A 26439-nucleotide genomic window follows, 5' to 3' on the forward strand; every position below is an offset into this window, starting at 1 on the left:
CCGGATTTTTTTCCCGAATTGGACCTGGGTTTTTATCCGTTTTTTTGCCTCCCCCAGGAGATCGCGAGGTTCTTGGGGTGGAGAGGGGTGATAGCGGTATAAAGGGGAGGGTAGTGTCTTGTGTTCTGTGTCTTGTGTCTACTGTTTGTGGGTAAGTGTGTCTGTTTAGTGTTCAGCCATGAGCGAATGGCGGTGCGGGCTCGACGGACCTGGTGGTCTACTCTCGCACCTACTTTCTATGTTTCTATGTTTCTATGTAATCAATTTATCGTATTTTAATCCCAAAATATCTTCCTCTCATGCTGAGACAGTGGTGCATGTACCTGGAGTCCAAAGGGACAGAGATGACTTTCCATTCTACAATCATTAGAGAAAAAGGTTCTGGTCTGAAGATGGGTCCCAAATCGGAACATCACCTATTCATGATCCCAGAGATGATGCCTGACATGATCAGTTATTCCAGCACTTTATGTCTTATTTTGTAATCCAATATCTGCTGTACCTTGTATTCCTAATCTTTGCAATTTCTTCTCATGTGGCTAAATCACAATTTCTGTTACCTATCCCATGAATCTGTTTCGCATTCCCTCCATGGCATGGACACATTTTGTTTCCTTAATAATCTGATAACTACAAGCAACTCTTGAGGGTCAGTCGCACTGAAGCGCCTATAATCTGTTATGGCAGTGTTTTAACCTGGTTATTATGTAGCGGACATTAAAAAAAACACTGGATGAAGCTCGTAAGAGCTATCATATTGCTGTTAACATTGCCCTCTTTATCATGGGAGCGATATACTCACCAGGTGGTTCGGTTCCACCACCTAAAAGGAGAAACAAACAATTCAGTTAATCATCATTTGAAACATGTTCAGACTTAATGATTATCAGCAGATATCTGCCCCTTCTGTGCAAGAGTCTGCACAACACACGTTGGCCTCATCAACCACATCAGAACTCATAAAACCAGAGAGGAGGCATGCCACCCTCCATCCAAAGGGACTGTCAAAGAAGGAGGAGTGTTTAAGATGGGGATGAAATTACTATTGGAAAATCTGGAAATCAGCAAACAGAGGGACAGGAAGAGGGTGGCTAAGCAAAAGGTGAGTAGTTATTACAGTCTGTGTTATAATCAGCTCCAATCATAATTCAGTAGCTAATATTCACAAATTATATTTTACAATCGCCTCATACTCACAAAAGGAATCGGGGCAGGTGAATCGTATTCTGTAATCTTGACATGAGCCATCACGTTGGTTGCTGTTCATACAAAAGAATCCAGTAGAAACGTTGCAACTGTTGAGTAGAATGTAGGGACATATGGTAAAGTAGTTGATAAAACTACTGATGCTCTTTGAATGAAATAATAAAAGTGCAATATTATGGCCGGCTATATTTTGTACCTGGCAATGTTCTCTCCAGACTGTGAGGCCGGAATCCCTGACGTTGTCTCCACCTCACAGGCAATTGGATCCATGCAGATCTGACCGGGATTCTCAGTTCGCAGATTGGGGAAGATTTCATAATCTCCAATTCCTGATGGGTTATCACGGTCAAACCACACAGTTTTGCAATTCCCCACTGAAGAAGAGCAGAAAGAGAAAGTAGATTGAAAGTGAACATTGGGTCTGATGGATTGACACAACATGTTGCAGCAAATTAGCTCGGCAGGTCGCATCTCTAGGGGAAAGAAATAGGTGACGGTTCATGTCGAGACCCTTCCTCAAACTGAGAGACCGGTGAGAGAGAAATTAGAGGTTTGAAAATGTACAGAACAAATCAGAGCCTGCACTAATGGTCAAAGAGCCCACATGGTTCATTGTTGACTTTGGAGGAGGTAATAATGAGGGGATACAAACAGTAAAACTAGTAGGATGATTGCAGCAGGTGAGGGATGGAGAGAGAGGGAATGCAAGGGTTACTCCTTTGTTCAAGAGAGGGGCAAAGATGATCACAAAAATGACAGGCCTTTACGATGAATTAACACCACACATGAAGTTGGGTACTGTAGTTACCTTCTAACAAATAAATCAGAATATCAGAAAAGAAAGTAAGAATTAGGAGCAGGAGTCAGACATATGGCCATTTGAAATAGCAATCTTCTATTTCAGGTCCATTTTCCAGCACTATCAACATATCCTTTAACGTCCAGAAAACTAACAATCACTTCTAAATGTCCTCGAATGCTCTCTGGAATGAAGAATGACAAAAATACACCACCTTCTGAATGAAACAACGTATCGTATTTTAATCCCAAAATATCTTCCTCTCATGCTGAGACAGTGGTGCATGTACCTGGAGTCCAAAGGGACAGAGATGACTTTCCATTCTACAATCCCTAGAGAAAATGGTTCTAGTCTGAAGATGGGTCCCGAATCGAAACAGGACCTATGCATGATCTCAGAGATGATGCCTGATACGTTCTGTTATTCCAGCACTTTATTTCTTATTTTGTAATCCAATATCTGCTGTAGTTTGTATTCCAAATCTTTGCAATTCCTTCCCATGTGGCTAAATCACAATTTCTGCCACCTTTCCCATGAATCTGTTTCGCATTCCCTCCATGGCATGGACACATTTTGTTTCCTTAATAGGCTGATAACTACAAGCAACTCTTGAGGTTAAGTCGCACTGAAGCGCCTATAATCTGTTATGGCAGTGTTTTAACCTGGTTATTATGTAGCGGACATTAAAAAAAACACTGGATGAAGCTCGTAAGAGCTTTCATATTACTGTTAACATTGCCCTCTTTATCATGGGAGCGATATACTCACCAGGAGGTTCGGTAACACCACCTAAAAGGAGAAACAAACAATTCAGTTAATTGTATTGTATTGTATTGTATTGTATTGTATTGTATTCAAATTTATTGTCATTGTCTCAATTAGAGACAACGAAATGAATTTTCCTTACAGGCAGTATCATAAAAATAAATAAATAATAAATAATAAAACATATTAAAAATAAAATTGAATTAAAAAAAGAAATGCACAAACACAGAAAGTCCACGACACAACATAACACAGTGGCACCAAGGTGAGGAAGGCACCATAGTCCAGCCAGCCTCCCCTCCGATCTTCCCAAATGTTCATCCGTGGTCTGGGCCTTCCGAGCACCCGCAGTCGCCGCACCGGGCGGCCCGATGTTCAGGCCCTCACGCCGGGCTGGTGGAACGCCGACGCCGATCCCCAACGGTGAACATCCTCCTCCTCAGCGGCCCGGACCTCCTGATCAGCCGCCTCCCGCAGCCGGAGTCCGCAGCTCCCGAGTCCTCAGGCCGAACTGGGCGGAGTCGCAGGACCCCGCGTTGTTGATCAGCGCCGCCCGCGTTGGGAGCTCCGCAAATCGCAGCTCCATGATGTCGGTGCAGCAGGTCCAGCACTCCGGGCTCCAGACGGCGATCCCCGGTAAGGCATCGCCAGCCCCGCGATGTTACAGCGCTGTCCCGCCGCTGCTGGAGCTCTGGTCGATCCCGGCAGGAAAGGCCGCGCCAATCCAGTAGGTAGGCCGCTGGGGGGGTGAGGACGCGACTTGAATAATAGTCGCGTCCTCTCCAGGAAGCGACCGAAGGACGGTATCCCCCTTACCGTGCCCTCTTCCCCCACATAAGGACATTTAAAAAAACATAAATAACACACTTTAGCATAACTAAAAAAACAAAAAGATACCGGGCTGAAGGTGGAGGCTGCTGGCACCAGCGCCACCGGAAGAAAAACCCGTAATTATCGTTTGAAACATGTTCAGATTTAAAGATTGTCAGCAAATATCTGCCCCATCTGTGCAAGAGTCTGCACACCACACGTTGGCCTCATCAATCACAACAGAACTCATAGAACCAGAGAAGAGGCATGCCACCCTCCATCCAAAGGGACTGTCAAAGAAGGAGGAGTGTTTAAGGTGGGGATGAAATTACTATTGGAAAGACTGGAAATCAGCAAACAGAGGGACATGAAGAGGGTGGCTAAGCAAAAGGTGAGTAGTTATTACAGTCTGTGTAATAATCAGCTCCATTCATAATTCATTAGCTAATATTCACAAATTATATTTTACAATCGCCTCATACTCACAAAAGGAATCGGGGCAGGTGAATCGTATTCTGTAATCTTGACATGAGCCATCACGTTGGTTGCTGTTCATACAAAAGAATCCAGTAGAAACGTTGCAACTGTTGAGTAGAATGTAGGGACATATGATAAAGTAGTTGATAAAACTACTGATGCTCTTTGAATGAAATAATAAAAGTGCTATAATATGGCCGGCTATATTTTGTACCTGGCAATGTTCTCTCCAGACTGTGAGGCCGGAATCCCTGACGTTGTCTCCACCTCACAGGCGATTGGATCCGTGCAGATCTGACCGGGATTTTCAGTTCGCAGATTGGGGAAGATTTCATAATCTCCAATTCCTGATGGGTTATCACGGTCAAACCACGCAGTTTTGCAATTCCCCACTGAAGAGCAGAAAGAGAAAGTAGATTGAAAGTGAACATTGGGTCTGATGGATTGACACAACATGTTGCAGCAAATTAGCTCGGCAGGTCGCATCTCTAGAGGAAAGAAATAGGTGACGGTTCATGTCGAGACCCTTCCTCAAACTGAGAGACCGGTGAGAGAGAAATTAGAGGTTTGAAAATGTACAGAACAAATCAGAGCCTGCACTAATGGTCAAAGAGCCCACATGGTTCATTGTTGACTTTGGAGGAGGTAATAACGAGGGGATACAAACAGTAAAACTAGTAGGATGATTGCAGCAGGTGAGGGATGGAGAGAGAGAGGGAATGCAAGGGTTACTCCTTTGTTCAAGAGAGGGGCAAAGATGATCACAAAAATGACAGGCCTTTACGATGAATTAACACCACACATGAAGTTGGGTACTGTAGTTGCCTTCTAACACATAAATCTGAATATCAGAAAAGAAAGAAAGAATTAGGAGCAGGAGTCAGACATATGGCCATTTGAACTAGCAATCTTCTATTTCAGGTCCATTTTCCAGCACTATCAACATATCCTTTAACGTCCAGAAAACTACCAATCACTTCTGAATGTCCTCGAATGCTCTCTGGAATCAAGAATGTCAAAAATACACCACCTTCTGAGTGAAACAACTAATCGCATTTCAATCCCAAAATATCTTCCTCTCATGCTGAGACAGTGGTGCATGTACCTGGAGTCCAAAGGGACAGAGATGACTTTCCATTCTACAATCCCTGGAGAAACATGTTCTAGTCTGAAGAAGGGTTCCGACCTGAAATATCACCTATTCATGATCCCAGAGATGATGCCTGACATGATCAGTTACTCCAGCACTTTATTTCTTATATTGTAATCCAGTATCTACTGTACTTTGTATTCCTAGTTCTTGCAATTTCTTCTCATGTGGCTAATTCACAATTTCTGTTACCTATCCCGTGAATCTGTTTCGCATTCCCTCCATGGCATGGACACATTTTGTTTCCTTAACAAGCTGATAATTACAAGCAACTCTTGAGGTTCAGTCGCACTGAAGCGCTTATAATTTGTTGTGGCAGTTTTTTAACTTGTTTATTATGTAGCGGACATTATAACATACTGGATGAAACTCATAAGAGCTTTCATATTACTGTTAACATTGCCCTCTTTATAATGGGAGCGATATACTCACCAGGAGGTTCGGTAACACCACCTAAAAGGAGAAACAAACAATTCTGTTAATTATCATTTGAAACATGTTCAGATTTAAAGATTGTCAGCAAATATCTGCCCCATCTGTGCAAGAGTCTGCACACCACACGTTGGGCTCATCAACCACATCAGAACTCATAGAACCAGAGAAGAGACATCCCACCTTCTGCAATCCTGAATCATGCCTGGCAGAATACTCAATTTTACTTCGGAGTCATGTGAGTGACTACGTGAAGAACCCGCTCAGTGCGCAGGCGCGGCATTACGCCAGCAGTGCAACAGCGGCCGCAACGGGAGTTAGGCTGTCCCGTTACAGGATGAACCGGACCGTCAGGTGAGTACCCTGAGGTCGGGGTTTCTTTTACAGGTGAGCCTTTTTTCTGCTTGTGTTTTTTACAGGCAGAGAAAAAGGCTCTGGAACAAAACTGTCCCCTGTTCAAGGAGGAACGGTTTCCCGTCGGGGGGAAGCAACAGGCGGTAGGAGCGACCCGGTGTTCCGTAATTCCCCGACACCGTGCCGAGGCCAGCCCGCTAGTACCTGAGCAGCGGGCTGGATGCATAGCCACTCGAGAGGCATCCGGCAGGTGTTCCCGATTTGGGACGGGACGTCTCTCCACCCGCACGGGGAGAGAGAGAGCCGCCTGAGCCGCTGGAGCGGTTCACGGAGCAGGTGCCTGCGAGATGCGCTGCTTGAGGGGCGCTCTCGCATCTACAAGGCAAAAGCTCCAGAAGAAGGCGGTAGGAACCGGGCGCTCCGCAATCCCCATCACCGCGCCGAGCCCAGTCCCGCTAGTGCCTGAACTGCGGGCTGGACATCTAGCCATCCGAACAGGCATCCGGCCGGTGGCGTCCGATTCGTCGGACGGGGACATGTCTCTACCTAAAATGAAGGAGAGACAGCCGCCTGAGCTGCATCCAACAGCAATTGGAGCAACTCCAGCGAGATGCGCAGAAAGAGCGCTCTCGCGAAAAGAAAAAACAAGACTTTCAAAATCTGCCCCCGTCCAACTCCGCAAGAGGAGAAGGGGGGGCAGCAACAGGCGGTAGGAGCGCTATCCAGGCGTTCCGCTATCCCCGACACCGAGCCGAGTCCAGCTCCGCTAATGTCTGAACAGCGGGCTGGAGGCAAAGCCAAACTGAAGAGCAACCGGCCGGTGGCATCCGACTCGTCGGACGGGGACGTCTCTCCACCCAGGAGGGGGAGGGACAGCCGCCTGAGCCGCATGGAGCGGCTCTTGGAGCATGTGCTCCAGCAAGGTGCACCCCGGGAGGGGAGCTCTTGCAGAGGGAAGTCAGGCACTCCCTCTACAGTGCCTCCTGCACTGTCCATTGCATCCTCCTTTCCAGAGGATAGCTTTGGGGGCCAGGACTGGGCTGGTCCAGAACAAGGGGTTATGGCTGAAGATTTCAGGAGTATGCAGGGGGTGCAGGAGCAGGAACAGCTGCTTGGTGTAGTGGGCCGCTACGTGTCAAAACCCCATGCAGGGGAACCGCTAGAGGCCAAACTAGCGGCAAGTATCAATCACCTTTCCAACAGAGCTCTGCAGGGGCAGGTGATTAATGAAGGCGCCGGAGAACTGTGAACCTCTAAAAAGTACCAGCGGTGAACAGCCAAATCTGGGGACACATTGGGGCAACCATCCGGCACCACGAGCTAAAGCTGCAGCGGATATTCCGACTATTGACAGCAGGCATCACTTCGTTTGCTCGTTCTATAAACAACACCGAGATGACCACCAATCAACAGGATACACTCGCGTTGTTGTCTAACACGCAGGTTGAAATTAATAATCTGCGGAAAGAAATCATCAAACCTGCCCTCAGTCCTCGATTGCCGGGCTGTGTAAAACACCAGCCGATAAGCCAGACAGTCTGCTCTTCGGGAAGGCAGGGTATAAAACGAGCAAACTGAAAACACACACCACCAAGTGGCAGCACCCCGCCGCATCCACCAGTAAACATCCACCATTCAACACTGGTGAAAGCTCGGGGTCCGCTTACTTTCACCGTAAGTCTTTTTTAGACCAGGGCCCAGAGCGGACCCCATGGAAAATACGCCAACCCCCAACAAACACGCCACATCAGACACCTCGCAAGCCGACCAAAGGGAATCAGAGGAAATACCCGTAACCATGGAGGTAGGTGGGTCTGGTTCCTATCACCTTTTAGGAGGTGGAGGCTTAATACTAACAGGAGGTAGATTGCACCGGTTTGAAGCATAGTGGATATAAAATACAATACATGTCAAAAAAAAAAAAAAAAAAAAAAAAAAACGCCGCCAGTTCAACAATGGCCCCAAAGAGTATTTCTCCCTCCGTCAAAGAGAAACGTGAGGGACAAGCTGAACTGGTGAGACTTATCACAAAGGGGGTCATCAAAAAGACCAAACATGAACCTTTGGAATTTGTATCGAATATATTCACTAAAACCAAAAAAGATGGTGGCTGTCGCATCATCATTGACTTAACATCACTAAACAAATTTGTTAAGTATATACATTTCAAAATGGAGACATATGTTACTGCCAAACAACTGAATTCCAAAGGATATTCGACAAGTAGCAAGAGTAATTGGGAAAATGGTAGCAGCATTTCCGGCTACTCAATTCGGACCTTTGCACTATCCAAAAAAAAAAAAAAAAAAAAAAAAAAAAATTAAAAAAAAAAAAAGAAATTTACATAGAGCAAAGGTACAGGCAATAAAATGACATACAGGTCGTTTTCATGAACTTACCCACTGAAGCATTATCAGAGCTACAGTGGTGGGCAGAAAACGTTTGGCATAGTTTCAGCCCTATCTTTATCACTAACCCTACTTTAGTTACTAAAACAGATGCCAGTGCTCAAGGCTGGGGAGCGACTAACTCCATATCCAGCACAGGTGGTAGATGGACTAACCTAGAGTCATCATTACTACTTACACTGGGCATTAACTATCTAGAGATGTTGGGCGCCTTTTATGGTTTAAAAGCATATGTATCCAATATGCAGCACTTGCATGTTCGGTTACAAATTGATAAATACTACGGTGATGGCTTATATTAACCATATGGGTGGCATAAAATCATTGTCATGCGACAAATTGGTCAACATGATTTGGCAATGGTGTGTCGAAAGACATATTTGGCTATCAGCTACTTACCTACCAGGTAAGCTAAACACCCATGCCATGAGAAAATTAAACGCCTGGGTTGCAAGTTTGAACAGACCTTACCTGGAACTGGGATTGTCCAAACAAACCATCACCATGTCGGCATCCCTTCGAACATCCACCAGAGGCAGTACTTAACCAGCATCAAAAAAGGGAGAAGTACTGCCAGGAAACAGGGACGACATACGCAACAGCTACAGCCACCAACATACTGGAGTTCCTGGCCTATCTACACCACGATGTAGGGATCAGCTACAGTGCCATCAACAACCAGCGCCAGGACAACAGGCGATGGGATCCCATCCACTGGTGGTAAAACTGATGAAGGGCATTTACAATATCAAGCCCTAAGCCCAGGTATACCCATATTTGGGATATCAGTGTGGTCCTGACATATCTCAGGTAATGGCCACCAGCCAGATCCCCCGGCCACGAGCAAGCTACACTAAAGACGCACATGTTGATGGCACTTGTATCCGCTCAGAGGGTCCAGTCACTACACCTATTGCGACTGGACAACATGATCACAGCTCCAGACCAGATCTGTCGTTATCCAGCGACTGATCAAACAGAGCAGACCAGGAACACCTAATCCAGTCGTGGCTTACTCACCAGAACCACGGTTATGTGCCATGACTCACCTACTATCCTACATAGACACAACCAAAATATACGAGGGAGATGAAAAGCCTTGTGGGTCAGTCACAAAAACCTTATGGTCGGGTGACGAGCCAAACCATTGCGAGATGGCTCAAGCAGGTGCTAGAAACTGCTGGGATAAACACTAACATGTACAAATTTTATTCCACCAGGACAGCATCCATGTCGACGGCTAAAGAATGGACATGCCTATAGGCCACATCCTGGCTACAGCAGGATGGTGGGGGGGAAAAGACCGTTCAGAAATGTTATAATAAGCCGTTGGCAAAACCTGGTTTATTTGCAGTAAAGATTTACGAACTGCAAATATTTAATTTAAGCCCAGGGGAGCAACTTAATTCTTTGTTGTTATTGTTTAAAAAATACCATTGTGTTTTTCTACAAATAGACTCATTGGTTGATTACGATAACACTTCCTCCGTGATAACACTTCCTCACTTCGGCAGTGAGTGAAATGAAACTGTTACACGGTTTGAAATCACAGAGCTTTGAAATCTTCACGTAGTCACTCACGTGACTCCGAAGTAAAATAGTAAGATTAAACGAGAACTTACCAGTTTGAAGTTTGATCTGTATTTTATGAGGAGTTACGATGAGGGATTACGTGCCCTCCGCTCCCACCCTCATTATATGGATCAAACTAATAAATTGATGTCTCCTTATCTTTACTATGTTTACTTCAAAATAACTGTGTCTATCTGTGATTCCACACCGCTGCTTGGAAGTATGCCGCGCCTGCGCACTGAGCGGGTTCTTCACGTAATCCCTCATCGTAACTCCTCATAAAATACAGATCAAACTTCAAACTGGTAAGTTCTCGTTTAATCTTACTATTACTCTTAAGTGAGTCACTTTCCTCAAGTGAACAAGTGCTGTCAGAGGACCAGAGAAATGCAGAAGATACTCCTTTGTTCAAGAGAGGGGAAAAGATGATCACAGAAATGACAGGCCTTTACGATGAATTAACACCACACATGAAGTTTTCATGAGTACTCTCGTTACCTTCTAACAAATAAATCAGAATATCAGAAAAGAAAGTGAGAATTAGGAGCAGGAGTCAGAGATATGGCCATTTGAACTAGCAATCGTCCACTTCAGGTCCTTTTACCAGCACTTTCAACTTTAACGACCAGAAAACTAACAATCACTTCTGAATGTCCTCGAATGCTCTCTGGAAGGAAGAATGACAAAAATACACCACCTTCTGCGTGAATCAATTTATCGTATTTTAATCCCAAAATATCTTCCTCTCATGTTGAGACAGTGGTGCATGTACCTGGAGTCCAAAGGGACAGAGATGACTTTCCATTCTACAATCCCTAGAGAAAATGGTTCTAGTCTGAAGATGGGTCCCGAATCGAAACAGGACCTATGCATGACCTCAGAGATGATGCCTGATACGTTCTGTTATTCCAGCACTTTATTTCTTATTTTGTAATCCAATATCTGTTGTAGTTTGTATTCCAAATCTTTGCAATTCCTTCCCATGTGGCTAAATCACAATTTCTGCCACCTTTCCCATGAATCTGTTTCGCATTCCCTCCATGACATGGACACATTTTGTTTCCTTAATAAGCTGATAACTACAAGCAACTCTTGAGGTTCAGTAGCACTGAAGCACTTATAATCTGGTATGCCAGTGTTTTAACTCAGTTATTATGTAGCGGACATTAAAAAAAATACTGGATGAAGCTCGTAAGAGCTTTCATATTGCTGTTAACAATGCCCTCTTTATCATGGGAGCGATATACTTACCAGGTGGTTCGGTTACACCACCTAAAAGGAGAAACAAACAATTCAGTTAATCATCATTTGAAACATGTTCAGACTTAATGATTATCAGCAGATATCTGCCCCTTCTGTGCAAGAGTCTGCACACCACACGGTAGCCTCATCAACCACATCAGAACTCATAAAACCAGAGAGGAGGCATGCCAGCCACCATCCAAAGGGACTGTCAAAGAAGGAGGAGTGTTTAAGATGGGGATGAAATTACTATTGGAAAGACTGGAAATCAGCAAACAGAGGGACATGAAGAGGGTGGCTAAGCAAAAGGTGAGTAGTTATTACAGTCTGTGTTATAATCAGCTCCATTCATAATTCATTAGCTAATATTCACAAATGATATTTTACAATCGCCTCATACTCACAAAAGGAATCAGGGCAGGTGAATCGTATTCTGTAATCTTGACATGAGCCATCACGTTGGTTGCTGTTCATACAAAAGAATCCAGTAGAAACGTTGCAACTGTTGAGTAGAATGTAGGGAGGTGTGATAAAGTAGTTGATAAAACTACTGATGCTCTTTGAATGAAATAATAAAAGTGCAATATTATGGCCGGCTATATTTTGTACCTGGCAATGTTCTCTCCAGACTGTGAGGCCGGAATCCCTGATGTTGTCTCCACCTCACAGGCGATTGGATCCGTGCAGATCTGACCGGGATTTTCATTTCGCAGATGGGGGAATATTTCATAATCTCCAATTCCTGATGGGTTGTCACGGTCAAACCACGGAGTTTTGCAATTCCCCACTGAAGAGCAGAAAGCGAAAGTAGATTCAAAGTGAACATTGGGTCTAATGGATTGACACAAAATGCTGGAACAAATTAGCTGTGGAGGTAGCATCTCTAGAGGAAAGGAATAGATGATGTTTCATGACGAGACCCTTCTTCAGACTCTCAGTCAGGGGAGAGAGAAATTAGAGGTATGAAAAGGTACAGAACAAATCAGAGCCTGCACTAATGGCCGAAGAACCCACATGGTCCATTGTTGGCTTTGGAGGAGGGGACAACAAGGGGATACAACCAGTAAAAGTAGCAGGATGATTAGTTTTGTTAACCTTGTTGGGCACAACTTACATGAACAATATTTCTCTTCAGAATGCATCACATACTCAAGTACATGAGACCTGGTTCCAGCTCCCTCCACCTTGTTCACTGTTCTGCCCATCACTTCACTTATTTCTTCTTGCCCCATATTTGCTGATGTTGGTGACTGTTTCCTCTCACTGCTGCCATTGGTCCTCACTCCTTCACATCAATCGCCATCACTCTCTCCTCAATAAAATCCCAACTTTATAAATTACCAGCCTGATACCATGTCCCAGAATTTCTACAAAATCCATGTCTAGTTTTCCTGGCCCTCCTCGTGACAATCCCACCTTCTGCAATCCGGAATCATGCCTGGCAGAATACTCAAATGACTCTTAAGTGAGTCACTTTCCTCAAGTGAACAAGTGATGTCAGAGGACCGGAGAAACGCAGAAGTTACTCCTTTGTTCAAGAGAGGGGAAAAGATGATCACAGAAATGACTGGCCTTTACGATGAATTAACACCACACATGAAGTTTTTATGAGTACTCTAGTTACCTTCTAACAAATAAATCAGAATATCAGAAAAGAAAGTAAGAATTAGGAGCAGGAGTCAGAGATATGGCCATGTGAACCAGCAATCGTCCACTTCAGGTCCTTTTACCAGCACTATCAACTTTTATGACCAGAAAACTAACAATCACTTCTGAATGTCCTCGAATGCTCTCTGGAAGGAAGAATGACAAAAATTCACCACCTTATGAGTGAATCAATTTATCGTATTTTAATCCCAAAATATCTTCCTCTCATGCTGAGACAGTGGTGCATGTACCTGGAGTCCAAAGGGACAGAGATGACTTTCCATTCTACAATCATTAGAGAAAAAGGTTCTAGTCTGAAGATGGGTCCCGAATCGAAACATTACCTATTCATGATCCCAGAGATGATGCCTGACATGATCTGTTATTCCAGCACTTTATTTCTTATTTTGTAATCCAATATCTGCTGTACTTTGTATTCCTAATCTTTGCAATTTCTTCTCATGTGGCTAAATCACAATTTCTGTCACCTATCCCATGAATCTGTTTCGCATTCCCTCCATGGCATGGACACATTTTGTTTCCTTAATAAACTGAAAACTACAAGCAACTCTTGAGGTTCAGTCGCCCTGAAGCGCCTATAATCTGTTATGGCAGTGTTTTAACCTGGTTATTATGTAGCGGACATTAAAACATACTGGATGAAGTTCATAAGAGTTTTCATATTACTGTTAACATTGCCCTCTTTATAATGGGAGCGATATACTCACCAGGAGGTTCGGTAACACCACCTAAAAGGAGAAACAAACAATTCAGTTAATTATCGTTTGAAACATGTTCAGATTTAAAGATTGTCAGCAAATATCTGCCCCATCTGTGCAAGAGTCTGCACACCACACGTTGGCCTCATCAACCACAACAGAACTCATAGAACCAGAGAAGAGGCATGCCACCCTCCATCCAAAGGGACTTTCAAAGAAGGAGGAGTGTTTAAGATGGGGATGAAATTACTATTGGAAAATCTGGAAATCAGCAAACAGAGGGACAGGAAGAGGGTGGCTAAGCAAAAGGTGAGTAGTTATTACAGTCTGTGTTATAATCAGCTCCACTCATAATTCAGCAGCTAATATTCACAAATGATATTTTACAATCGCCTCATACTCACAAAAGGAATCGGGGCAGGTGAATCGTATTCTGTAATCTTGACATGAGCCATCACGTTGGTTGCTGTTCATACAAAAGAATCCAGTAGAAACGTTGCAACTGTTGAGTAGAATGTAGGGACATATGATAAAGTAGTTGATAAAACTACTGATGCTCTTTGAATGAAATAATAAAAGTGCAATATTATGGCCGGCTATATTTTGTACCTGGCAATGTTCTCTCCAGACTGTGAGGCCGGAATCCCTGATGTTGTCTCCACCTCACAGGCGATTGGATCCGTGCAGATCTGACCGGGATTTTCATTTCGCAGATGGGGGAATATTTCATAATCTCCAATTCCTGATGGGTTATCACGGTCAAACCACGGAGTTTTGCAATTCCCCACTGAAGAGCAGAAAGCGAAAGTAGATTCAAAGTGAACATTGGGTCTAATGGATTGACACAAAATGCTGGAACAAATTAGCTGTGGAGGTAGCATCTCTAGAGGAAAGGAATAGATTATGTTTCATGACGAGACCCTTCTTCAGACTCTCAGTCAAGGGAAAGAGAAATTAGAGGTATGAAAAGGTACAGAACAAATCAGAGCCTGCACTAATGGCCGAAGAACCCACATGGTCCATTGTTGGCTTTGGAGGAGGGGCCAACAAGGGGATGCAACCAGTAAAAGTGGCAGGATGATTAGTTTTGTTAACCTTGTTGGGCACAACTTACATGAACAATATTTCCTCTCACTGCTGCCATTGGTCCTCACTCCTTCACATCAATCGCCATCACTCTCTCCTCAATAAAATCCCAACTTTATAAATTACCAGCCTGATACCATGTCCCAGAATTTCTACAAAATCCATGTCTAGTTTCCTGGTCCTCCTCGTGACAATCCCACCTTCTGCAATCCTGAATCACGCCTGGCAGAATACTCAAATTACTCTTAAGTGAGTCACTTTCCTCAAGTGAACAAGTGATGTCAGAGGACCGGAGAAACGCAGAAGTTACTCCTTTGTTCAAGAGAGGGGAAAAGATGATCACAGAAATGACAGGCCTTTACGATGAATTAACACCACACATGAAGTTTTTATGAGTACTCTAGTTACCTTCTAACAAATAAATCAGAATATCAGAAAAGAAAGTAAGAATTAGGAGCAGGAGTCAGACATATGGCCATTTGAACTAGCAATCTTCTATTTCAGGTCCATTATCCAGCACTATCAACATATTCTTTAACGTCCAGAAAACTACCAATCACTTCTGAATGTCCTCGAATGCTCTCTGGAATGAAGAATGACAAAAATACACCACCTTCTGAATGAAACAACATCGTATTTTAATCCCAAAACATCTTCCTCTCATGCTGAGACAGTGGTGCATGTACCTGGAGTCCAAAGGGACAGAGATGACTTTCCATTCTGCAATCATTAGAGAAAAGGTTCTAGTCTGAAGATGGGTCCCGAATCGAAACATCACCTATTCATGATCCCAGAGATGATGCCTGACATGATCTGTTATTCCAGCACTTTATTTCTTATTTTGTAATCCAGTATCTGCTGTACCTTGTATTCCTAGTCATTGCAATTTCTTCTCATGTGGCTAAATCACAATTTCTGTTACCTATCCCGTGAATCTGTTTCGCATTCCCTCCATGGCATGGACACATTTTATTTCCTTAACAAGCTGATAATTACAAGCAACTCTTGAGGTTCAGTCGCACTGAAGCACTTATAATCTGTTGTGGCAGTTTTTTTTAACTTGTTTATTATGTAGCGGACATTAAAACATACTGGATGCAACTCATAAGAGCTTTCATATTACTGTAAACATTGCCCTCTTTATAATGGGAGCGATATACTCACCAGGAGGTTCGGTAACACCACCTAAAAGGAGAAACAAACAATTCAGTTATTATTTGAGACATGCTCAGAATTAATCACTGTCATCCAATATTTGCCCATTTTATGGAAGAGTCTGCACACCGCATGTTGACCTCGTCAACCACTTCAGACACTACAGTGGCAGAGAGGAGGCAAGTCACCCTCCAACCCAAGGGACTGTTAAAGACGGAGGAATGTTTAAGGTCGGGACGCATTAATTATTAGAAATTAAGAAAATCACCAAATATAGGGACCGGAAGAAGATGGCTGAGTAATAGGTGAGCTGCAATTATGTCAGTGTCATAATCTTCTTCTGGAGCTAATATTAACAAAATAAGTTTTACAATTGCATCATACTCACAATATGAATCAGGGCAGTGGAATCGTATTCTGTAATCTTGACATGAGCCATCACGTTGGTTTTTGTTCACACAAAAGAACCCAGTAGAAGCGTTGCAACTGTTGATCAGAATGTAGAGAGGTGAGATAAAGTAGTTGCTAAAACTATTGATGCTCTTTGAATAAAATAATAGAAGTGGAATAATATGGCCAGCTATATGTTGTACCTGGCGAAGTTCTCTCCAGTCTGTGAGGCCGGAACCCCTTTTGTGGTTTCTACCTCACAGGCAATTGGTTTAGTGCAGATGCGGCCAGGATTTTCCTTTTGCAGATCGGCGAGGAGTTCATAATCTCCATTTCCTGATGGGTCATCACGGTCAAACCACTCAGTTTTGCAACAGACTTCTTCTGAAGAGACAAAGGAAAAAGTAAATTAAATTTAAACACTTGATCTGATAGACCTGAAAGCTTTGTGACAGAACAGCTGCAGACGTTGACCGGCATAGCTTACACGTAGCAAAATCTCCCTTCAAACGCATCACAAACTCTTGTAGAAGAAAACTGGCTCCAACCCCCTCCACCCGTTTACCTGTTCTGCCCATCACTTTATTTTTCTTGCCCACTTTATGTTACCTCTTACCTTCCTAACTGATCCAGACACAATCACATCTGTCGTCATCAATCAACTCCATGTGTAGTAAATTACCAGCTCATGTTAGGTCCCAGTTTGTGTCTATAGGGGCCCTTTGAACTATTTCATATTGGACCAGCCCGATCGATGGTTTGCAAAACCGGTTAACAATCAAAATTGATAATAAATGCAAAATAAGGAAAGTAGTGTGTGACCATATGTTATTCTGTTGTGGCATTTCTTTAAGTTGATTAATATATAGGACACACTGGTTGAAGCATTATGGAGCTTTGATGTTGGAGTGAAAATTTGCTCTATTTAGAATGGAAAGGATATACTCACTGCGAAATCCAGTAACATGATCTAAAAGCAAACAATTGTTATAATTATCATTTGAATGGTTCTCAGAATTAATTTTTAAAAGTTTGTAAATGATCTAATGCAAACGGTAATACTTACTGTTGGTGCAGAGTTTGACAATAGTTATAAATACCTAGGATCAAACAAAGATATTAGTAAAGCTGCATCTCAATATACCTGTCTTGTAAATAAATGCAAGTGAAAGTATCCAAATCAAGTCAAGTCAAGTCAAGTTTATTCGTCACATACACATACGAGATGTGCAGTGAAATGAAAAGTGGCAATGCTCGTGGACTTTGTGCAAAAAGACAACAAACAAACAACCAAAGAAACTACAAACAGACATGCATCTCATTGTTTTGCAATAATAATTTGTTGCAATTTTCCCATCTCTTTCAGATATCTTGAGTAATAATTTAATAAATTAAATTGATATACATTTCAAAAAAAGTGACCTGGGAAATAATTACTCATCCCAATCATTGTTGAATAAAAGTTACTCTACTGTAGGCTCGTGGTATTGCACCCTCCCTTTGTCCTCAACATTTTATTGTCATGCAGTGTCGAGTCATACAACAAGAGGCACTTTGGCTCACCATATCCACACCAACCATCAAATATCTAACGCTACTCATCCCATTTACCACCACTTGGTCCATGTGCCATAGTGATTCAACTGTCCATTTAGATACTTCTGAATTGTTGTACGTGTCTCTGCCTCCACCACCATCCCAGGCAGTGCATTCCAGTTTTCAATGACGCTCTTGTGGGAAGAGTTCTTCCTGACATCCCCTACAAGAAGGCTCTCGACCCGAAACGTCACCCATTCCTTCCCTCCAGAGATGCTGCCTGTCCCACTGATTTACTCCAGCATTTTGTGCCTATCCCCTATAATCCTCTTGACTCCAATCCAAAACTTTGGGGAAATGTTTCCTCCTTGTAAGTAGCTGCTGAAGAAACAGTAGATAGAAAATGAACGTTTTACCTTTGTCTCTCTTGACTGAACATTGATAAACTTACCAAAAATGCTTTAACCATTCTGTTCAAATTCTGGAAAACAAAACTTACAATTATGACCCAAGAAATGCAAACAAACCATAAAATGCATTAAGAAAAATATCTACATAAAAATGTGTAACCTGTGGTAATAACTTGTAACAATATGCAATATTTTAATACAGCTCCTGCTGGCCAATAATAAGCCCATGCATCATATTTCCCCTCAGTGAAATTTCCTTACCTTGAATATTTGCAAAAAATAATTCTGTGCAATTTCTCAATAGAATGAAACACTTTTGATCAGCCCCTCATAATAACAGGTAGGTTTTAAACTGTACCTTATTGTACCTGCTTCCCTCTGCACCATCTCCTGGGTCAATAGGAGCCATCACGTGGATATGATTACTTGGACCTACTATTCGAAACCCAACTTCGCCAAGCATTAGTGCACTCAGATTCTGAGGAGTTCTTACTTATTACTTACTACAAGAGGTCACAGTTTAAGGATAAGGGGGACATCTTTTAGGACCGAGATGAGGAAAACATTTTTCACACAGAGAGTGGTGAATCTGTGGAATTCTCTGCCACAGAAGATAGTTGAGGCCAGTTCATTGGCTATATTTAAGAGGGAGTTAGATGTGGCCCTTGTGGCTAAAGGGATCAGGGGGTATGAAGAGAAGGCAGGTACAGGATACTGAGTTGGATGATCAGCCATGATCACATTGAATGGCGGTGCAGGCTCGAAGGGCCGAATGACAACCTATTTCTATGTTCTATGTTTTTATTGCATTCAGCTCAGATATTTGATAGTGCACTTCTCTGGCAAAACTCTTTTGGAGTCGTAGAGTTATACCGCATGGAAACAGGCCCAACCTGTCCATGTGGACCAAGGTGTCTATCTGAGCTTGTCTTGTATGCCTGAACCTGGCCCATATCCCTCTAAACCTTCCCTATCTATGTATTTGTCCAAAGTTGTTTCCTCAGATACACAGCAATAAAATCAATAAACCACGTTGGCTGTCATCATTTTATAGCAAGTAAGTTGGAAAGGGTGCAGATGAGATGCACCAGAATGTTATCTGGACTTCCAGGCTTAAGTTATAGGGAAAGGTTGGATAGGCTGGGACTTTTTTCTTTGGAATGTAAGAGGCTGATTGAGATGTAGAAGACCATGAGGGACATGGATAATGTGAATGCTCACAATCTTTTTCCCAGAGTTGAGGATACTAAATCTAGAGGACATAGGCTTCAGATAAAAGGAGAGATTTAAGAGTAATCTCAGGGGCAACTTTTTCATTCAAAGGGAAGTCTGTATCTATAATAAGGTGCCAAAGAAAGCAATAGAAGAGATATAATTACGACTTTTAAAAGATGCTAGACTAAGTGGGACCCGTTGGATCCCATGTTCACACAGCAGGGCTGGTCCCCCGACGCAATATTCCACCTCTCCACCAATTCCAATATTGGTGGCCAGTGGGGGGGCTTTCTGGAGGGCTGGTATGGGTTTTTGGGGTGGCAGCTCAGTCCCACAAGCCTGATGTGCTGGCAGCTCACTCACGACTGGTGGGCTGGCAGTTGACGCATGGCTATTCCTTGAAATTCCATTTCAAGCAGGGAGCAAGGCCACCAAATTCAAATCCATTTTCCTACCATTTCAAGCAGGGTGCAAGGCCGCCAAATTCAAGTGCAGTTTCATTCCACTTCAAGCAGGGATCAAGGCCACCAAATTCAAGAGCAGTTTAATACCATTTCAAGCAGGGTGCAAGGCCACCAAATTCAAATGCAGCTTCATACCATTTCATGCAGGGCGCAACGCCACCACATTCAAATGCAGTTTCATACCATTTCATGCAGGGTTCAAGGCCACCACATTCAAATGCAGTTTCATACCATTTCAAGCAGGGTGAAACCACCATAAAACCACACAAAACTCCAAACTCACAGTTCAGTAGACATTCAATTTGTTCAGTTGATTCACAACTCAGACAGAGTCGTGACCTCTCCCTCCCCCATCATGCAGAGACTGAGCCACACCCACACTTCCGGGTTTTATAACCGCTCCCCCTCCCACTGGAAAAGGTGTGGCCTTCATGGCGTGATTGACAGGAGAGAGATTCTCAAAAAATTTTAAACACTAATAACACTTTTATTTTTCATTGATGGGAAGAATCCTCTGCACCTGCTGAGTGGAGGGAGCTGAGTAAGATGACCAAAAATCACACCCGTAAGTGGTAGCGTTTTATCTAAAATCAATATACAGTGCAAACAGGAAGTTACCCAAACCACCCAAACCACCATTTGCAGTAGTGCCTTTTAACTTCAAGCCAAAGCACCCAAACCACCATTTGTAGTAGTGCCTTTTAAATTCAAGCCAAAGCACCCAAACCACCATTTGCAGGCAGTGCCTTTTTACTTCAACCCAAAGCACCCAAACCACCATTTGCAGGCAGTGCCTTTTTACTTCAAACCAACCATATTTTCATTTTCAAACCAGATTAAGGGGACTCACAGTTGAATTGACATGTGTTCAGTGTTATTCAGAGCTCAGAGAGACGTGACCCTCTGGCTTCCTCAATCTTGCAGAGACTGAGTGAGGCACACCACTTCCGGGTTTTATAGTCCCTCCCCCCTCCCACCAGCAGGGGCAGCAAAGAGAATGGCAATTAATAAAAACACATTAATGTCTCTCTGATTTTTTATCGATGGGAAAAATCCTCTGGTCCCGGAAGGCGGAGGGGGGCTCTGAGCGAGATTGCCAAAAATGACGGCCGTAGGTGGCAGCGTTCTCTCGGAAATCACAGCACAGCGAGTCAAAAGCGGTCAAGATTAGACTTTTAGTAATATAGATATGGGCAGATATATGGATACAAAGGGTTTGGAAAGTTATAGGCCAATTGTACGCAAATGATTAATATTCCAATTTGGACAAGGTGGGCAGAAAGAACAGATCCCATGATGTACAAGTCTATGACTCTTATATCATTTTATAGGTATGAAATTATTTTATTCAGAATGTTCAGCTCAACCACTGCAATAAATAGCATCAAAGGAGCCACGAGGAACTCAGCGGGTGAGGCAGCATCTATGGAGAGAAGGAATAGGCTACGTTTCGGGTCGAAACACTTCTTCAGAAGAAGAATTCTTCTGGTGGCCTAATTCTGCTCCTATTACTTATGACCTTATGACATGCATAAAATCTGACTTGCGCAAGGGTTCACAGAACATAACTCTTACGTAAGTGGGGGAATATCTGCATTAGTCTGAGAGCAGGCCAGCAGCAGGATATCCGGAGGTGAGTTACCTACATAACAGCCTAAGGCCTTTCAATATCTGCAGATGATGTGAGGAGTATAATGAATACTCTCCACTTGCCAGGACGTATGCTGCTCACACAACCTTATTTTCAGTCTGGGCATGTGCAGCCTTCTGGAGTCAATATTTTACACCAACAGGTAACTTGACTTCTCTAGGTTGTAGTTCTGGAAATTACAAATTGCTTTGATTACACTAAGGACTGAGTACAGAATTTTTTACATAAGTGCCAGTGAGAGGAAACCAGGAACAGACACTAGTTTGAGAGCAACTTAACAGGTCAGGCAACAACTGTGGAGGGAAATAGTCAGATGACATTCAGGGTTGAGACTGAATGAATCAACCTTGAAAACAAGTTCCAACACGAAATATTGTCTGCCCATATGCCTCCACAGATGTTGCCTCACCCACTGAATTCCTCCAGCAGTTTGATGTTTTTCTCAAGATTCCAGCATCTGCAGTTCATTGTGTCTCCACTGATACTAGTTCTAATTGTTTTACACAAGCTTCCCGTCAGAAGAAGAGTCACAACCTGAAACATTGGCCATTTCTTCTATCCAGAGATGCTGCCTGTCCCACTGAGTTACTCCAGCATTTTGTGTCTATCTTCGGTATAAACTAGCATCTGCAGTTCCTTCCTTCAACTTGACTTCTCAGTCTGTACCAGTTGTCCATCTGTGATATTGGCTCATCTTATTTATATTTTTATTTATTTTTACTTCTCTGTGCGTGGCAAACATTAACCAGAAACATGGTATTGTTCATCTGATGGATTTATTGATCTTAGACATGTTTACCTCAATAGTTTGCAGGGCATCGCTGGCTTTAGTAAAATAATTAATGTGGCAGAACAGGACGGAGCTGCAATCAACTCCTGGTCGTGTTTTACAAATGAAATGTATACCATTGAACTGAGTGGAATATAATCTGAAGTGATTTAAATGCAGAACAAGAGAAGAAAATAATCCTAATGGGAGTTCAACTGACATCTGATTATTGCAACTGTAATTACACGCCTGAGGTCCATGTGAGTATAAGTGATTGGTATCATAGCTACTGTGGACATGTGACTCTTTTGCACAGTAACCCACTCATTGCGTCTATCTATGTCCCTCTCCAAGCCCCTGTGAGCAGAATTCCTGTTCAATGGTTGCACATTCTTTCTTGAGGAAGTAACATTGTCCAGTGGTGGGAACTGTGCCTCTTGTGTTGTGTAGTTGTATTTTGAAAGGTTAGCTGCCATGATTGCAGTTGTGAGGCTGACTGCTGGATACTGTACAATAGAGTCATAGAGTTGTACAGCACAGAAATGGGCCTTTTGCCCACCATATATAAATGTTGACCTTTTTGCCCATGTACATTAATCCCATTTGCATGCATTAGCATCGTATCCTTCAAAGCATTAGCCCAATCCAAGCAACATTCAGGTGAATGCCTCTTAAATGCAATGATTGTATCTGATTTTGCCACCTCCTCTGGCAGGGAGTTCCAGATATCAACCAATCCCCGTTTAAAAAACCTACCTCTCAAATCCCTTTAAAACTTCTTCCTTTCACCTTAAATCTTTGTTACTTAAGTCATAAGGCCATTAATGATAGGAGCAGAACCAGGCTATTCGGCCCATCAAGTCTACTCCCCGTTCAATCATGGCTAATCTATCTCTCCCTTCTAACCCCATTCTCCTGCCTTCTCCCCATAATCCTGCCTTCTCCCTATAATCCCTTACACCTGTACTAATCAAGAATCTATTTATCTCTTCCTGAACAATATCCATTGGCTTGGCCTCCACAGCCCTTTGTGGCAAAGAATTCCACATTCACCGCCCTCTGATGAAAGCTTGCTTTTGATATCCCTACCATGGGAAAATATTCAGACTATCTACCTAATCTACATCATTCATTATCTTATATACTTCTATCAAGACATTCATCAGCCTCCGTCGCTCCAGGGATAACAAGCCCAGCCTTTCCGAACCCTCCCCATAACTAAAGACATCCAATCCAAGCAACATTCAGGTGAATCTTGTCTGCACTCGCTTCAGTGCAATCATGTCCTTCATATAGTTATGGTGACCAGAAATGCTCACGACACCCTTAAGTGCAGCCGAACCAGTTTATTAAAGTTGCAACATTGCAACTCTTACATTCTGTGTCCTAATCTATGAAGTAAAAAATGTCATATGCCATCTTCATCTGTGTTCTAGGCATGTGAGATTGCAACCTTCATGTGGCTCCGCCCTGTTTCAACGAATGCAATCAACCTGGTGTGCACAATCAAATAAGATCAAATAGAACATGTTGTCCGACAACTTTAGGCTGTGCACACCATACGCAAGAAGATCTGTGTTCCACTTTCACGGCACTATGGCCTTGGGCTCCTAGGTTTTTTTTTGTTTATCAACATTTCTCAGTGCCTTACTGTTTGTTCTAACCTTATTTGATTTCCTAAAAATGCATCACCCTACATTTGTCAAGATCTACCGCACCAATAATTTTCATGTCATCTGCAAACGTATTATTCATATCTCCAATATTAGTACCCAACTCTTTAATATATATCACAAACATGAAAGGTCTACACCATCGGGTGGCGCCAGCAATGGCTGCCCCTTCCTTCTTTGTTGTTTGATAGTATGTGTTAAATGTATGTTGTTTTGTGATCTTTAGCTTGTTTTATGTGGGGGGCTAGGGGGAGGGAGTTGGGGGAAACTATTTCCAATCTCTTACATTGACGGAGATGCGATTTTTTTCCGTATCGTATCTCTGTCCGCATTGTGGCCTAACATCGACGAGTTGGCGGCCTTTGCTAGAGACCGACTTCGAGAGCTCCACCGCGGGAGCCTGCGGACTTAACATCACGGAGCCCGCAATCCCCATCGGGAATCATCTTTGGGGCTCCAACCATGGGTGTCTACGGACTTCAACATCGCGGAGTTTGCGGTCTCTGGTTAGAGACCGACTTCGGGAACTCCAAGCCGCAGGAGCTTTGACCACCCCAAAACTGGAGCTTCGATCGCCCCGACACAGGGGCTTCGACCGCCGGCTGCGGGAGCTTCGATCGCCCCGACTGCAGATGGTTCGACTGCCTCGACCACGGGAGAATAAAAGAGGAAGAAAATTGGACGTTATTGCCTTCCGTCACAGTGAGGAATGTGGGAAAGCCACTGTGGTGAATATTTATGTTGATTTTTATGTGTCTTATTGCTTTTTTTAAAAGTATGGCTGTATGGTAATTTGAATTTCACTGTATCTTAATTGGTACATGTGACAATGAATTGATCTTGAAACCTTGAAACCATTCCCTGTTGTATACCACTAGTCACATACTTCAAATCAGTAAAAACATCCTTTCACCACAACCCTCTGTCAACAACCGCCTTGGATCCCATGTGACATAACATCCTGGACAAGCTTACCATGTGGGACCTTGCCAAGTGCCTGCAATAGAGATACCAGCAAACCCAATAATGCTGCTTGTAAACATCATAATATAAGATCGTGACGTTAGTGGCTCTTTCCAAATACGGGCACCTTGCATTTTACTTATGCATGATTTACGCATTCATAGAATAATGCCTGTCTAATTACTACCAAAGTTTAATTTATGTATTTCTACTTTCGGAATAACACACTCAAATTTATGCCTGGCAACGTAGCTGTGTGCGATGCCTGGTAAACGTTTGATTTTTGCGCTTTTTGATGTACACGCTGCTTTTCAAACACGTAACCCCCATAATAAGCTTAAGCTGCAAGTAGGATAGAAATGTCTTAAATGTGGTGTTTTCAGTTTTTATAACAATAGTTGTAACTACAAAATTCGAATTAGTTTCAATCTTGGCTCTGCCTCGAATATCCAGCATGAGATGCTTATGCTGAGGTGGGATTTAAAAAACAAAATGTTCATTTGCATTCTGTGAAAGACCTCCCTTTCAACCTGAAGAATGAACCACCTCTCTCCTAAAATGTTCCCAACGTTACATAATTCAGGCATTTAATACTGGTTGCTAATTCCCTGAATTTCCTGGGTTTAAATCCTGGAACTCCCTCCCGCCCACAAGACTGTGGGAGCACCATCACTGGGAGGTCTGCACTGATTCACCAACCCCTTTACAAGAGCAATTAGGATGAGCAATAACTGCTGGCAAAAAAAGTTAGAGAAAATAAGAACCTCCATCTGGCGGCCCGTAAATTCCTACATATAGTCTCCATGCATCTCTTTATTCTTTAATATTTAATAAATGGAGAATACAGACACCCGACATGAGGAGTGAAAGGAGTAGACCACCTCACAAACAAACAACCCATCCGCCTGATTTATGAACAAATCTGTGCTTCCTTTCCACATTGGCCTCACCCTGCATAGGTAGTTGGAGAGAAAGCAAATTATCTTCCATCCTAAGTTACTGAGTTAGAAGAAAGGGAAGAATGAAAGAACATTTCTCAATTAGGATACTCTTAAACGCCAAGCTTAACAACATTGTTTCTCCTCTTACCCTATCTTCCCTATTCACTCCCATCTTACTTTATGGGGCTTGGTCAACAACTCCTGTTTCTTATTGAAAAATAATGTTTAAGACCTTACCTGTGGGAGTCAGCTATGGACAGGATAACATGACAGCATCACTGTGTGACATCTATCAGCACCCTGTTACCCGTTTTATATATTCAGGCAACCAATAGCTGGAAATGGGTGGTGTTCAAAAAGACATTATTATGTAAATATTTTACCTTAAATTTCATAATAATTGAAGTAGGAGGAAATTGTTTGACAGTCAGATGTTGCAATCTGCACTGAACTCTACATTTTCTCTCTGACAGTTAATTTATTCAGAAAAGAATGCAGGAGAAAGTAACAAATGGAACAAATTGACTTCAGGAGGGGGAGGAGGAGGACTCAAGCAACACCAATCACCATTAAGGGCACTGAGGTGGAGGTGGTCGCTAACCACA

At 43.0% G+C, this 26439-nt stretch overlaps 2 protein-coding genes across 2 annotated transcripts in view; both read right to left on the reverse strand.

Moving 5' to 3' along the window:
* LOC116990378 overlaps positions 1 to 15873 on the reverse strand; it is an 86967-nt gene extending 71094 nt beyond the window's left edge. Inside the window, exons 1-14 of the mRNA XM_033047995.1 lie at positions 15832 to 15873; positions 14191 to 14368; positions 13986 to 14083; positions 13591 to 13611; positions 11825 to 12002; positions 11620 to 11717; positions 11225 to 11245; positions 5640 to 5660; positions 4272 to 4449; positions 4067 to 4164; positions 2774 to 2794; positions 1403 to 1580; positions 1198 to 1295; positions 803 to 823 (exon numbers count right to left, since the gene is read on the reverse strand). Coding sequence (XP_032903886.1) covers positions 803 to 823; positions 1198 to 1295; positions 1403 to 1580; positions 2774 to 2794; positions 4067 to 4164; positions 4272 to 4449; positions 5640 to 5660; positions 11225 to 11245; positions 11620 to 11717; positions 11825 to 12002; positions 13591 to 13611; positions 13986 to 14055 — 1003 coding nt within the window. The 5' untranslated portion in view covers positions 14056 to 14083; positions 14191 to 14368; positions 15832 to 15873. The remainder of the gene's footprint in view (positions 1 to 802; positions 824 to 1197; positions 1296 to 1402; positions 1581 to 2773; positions 2795 to 4066; positions 4165 to 4271; positions 4450 to 5639; positions 5661 to 11224; positions 11246 to 11619; positions 11718 to 11824; positions 12003 to 13590; positions 13612 to 13985; positions 14084 to 14190; positions 14369 to 15831) is intronic.
* A 197-nt stretch (positions 15874 to 16070) lies between these two features.
* LOC116990291 (cartilage intermediate layer protein 1-like) lies at positions 16071 to 26121 on the reverse strand. The gene is made up of 6 exons (XM_033047798.1): positions 26072 to 26121; positions 18200 to 18229; positions 17279 to 17312; positions 17162 to 17182; positions 16416 to 16596; positions 16071 to 16308 (listed from the first exon to the last, which is right to left on the reverse strand). Exons 2-6 carry the CDS (start codon positions 18215 to 18217, stop codon positions 16071 to 16073), a joined length of 492 nt encoding a protein of 163 aa, XP_032903689.1. The 5' UTR covers positions 18218 to 18229; positions 26072 to 26121.
* Positions 26122 to 26439: the final 318 nt, after the last annotated feature.

Source organism: Amblyraja radiata, chromosome 31 (assembly GCF_010909765.2).
Source record: "Amblyraja radiata isolate CabotCenter1 chromosome 31, sAmbRad1.1.pri, whole genome shotgun sequence".
Lineage (NCBI taxonomy): Eukaryota > Metazoa > Chordata > Chondrichthyes > Rajiformes > Rajidae > Amblyraja > Amblyraja radiata.

What these genes read in the sequence shown, in the direction of transcription:
- LOC116990291 (XM_033047798.1), bottom strand. An exon ending in TGTCAAACTCTGCACCAACA is followed by an intron (nt 17,183 to 17,278) that starts GTAAGTATTACC and finishes GTTTGCTTTTAG; the next exon opens with ATCATGTTACTGGATTTCGC. An exon ending in TCATGTTACTGGATTTCGCA is followed by an intron (nt 16,597 to 17,161) that starts GTGAGTATATCC and finishes TTGTCTCTTCAG; the next exon opens with AAGAAGTCTGTTGCAAAACT.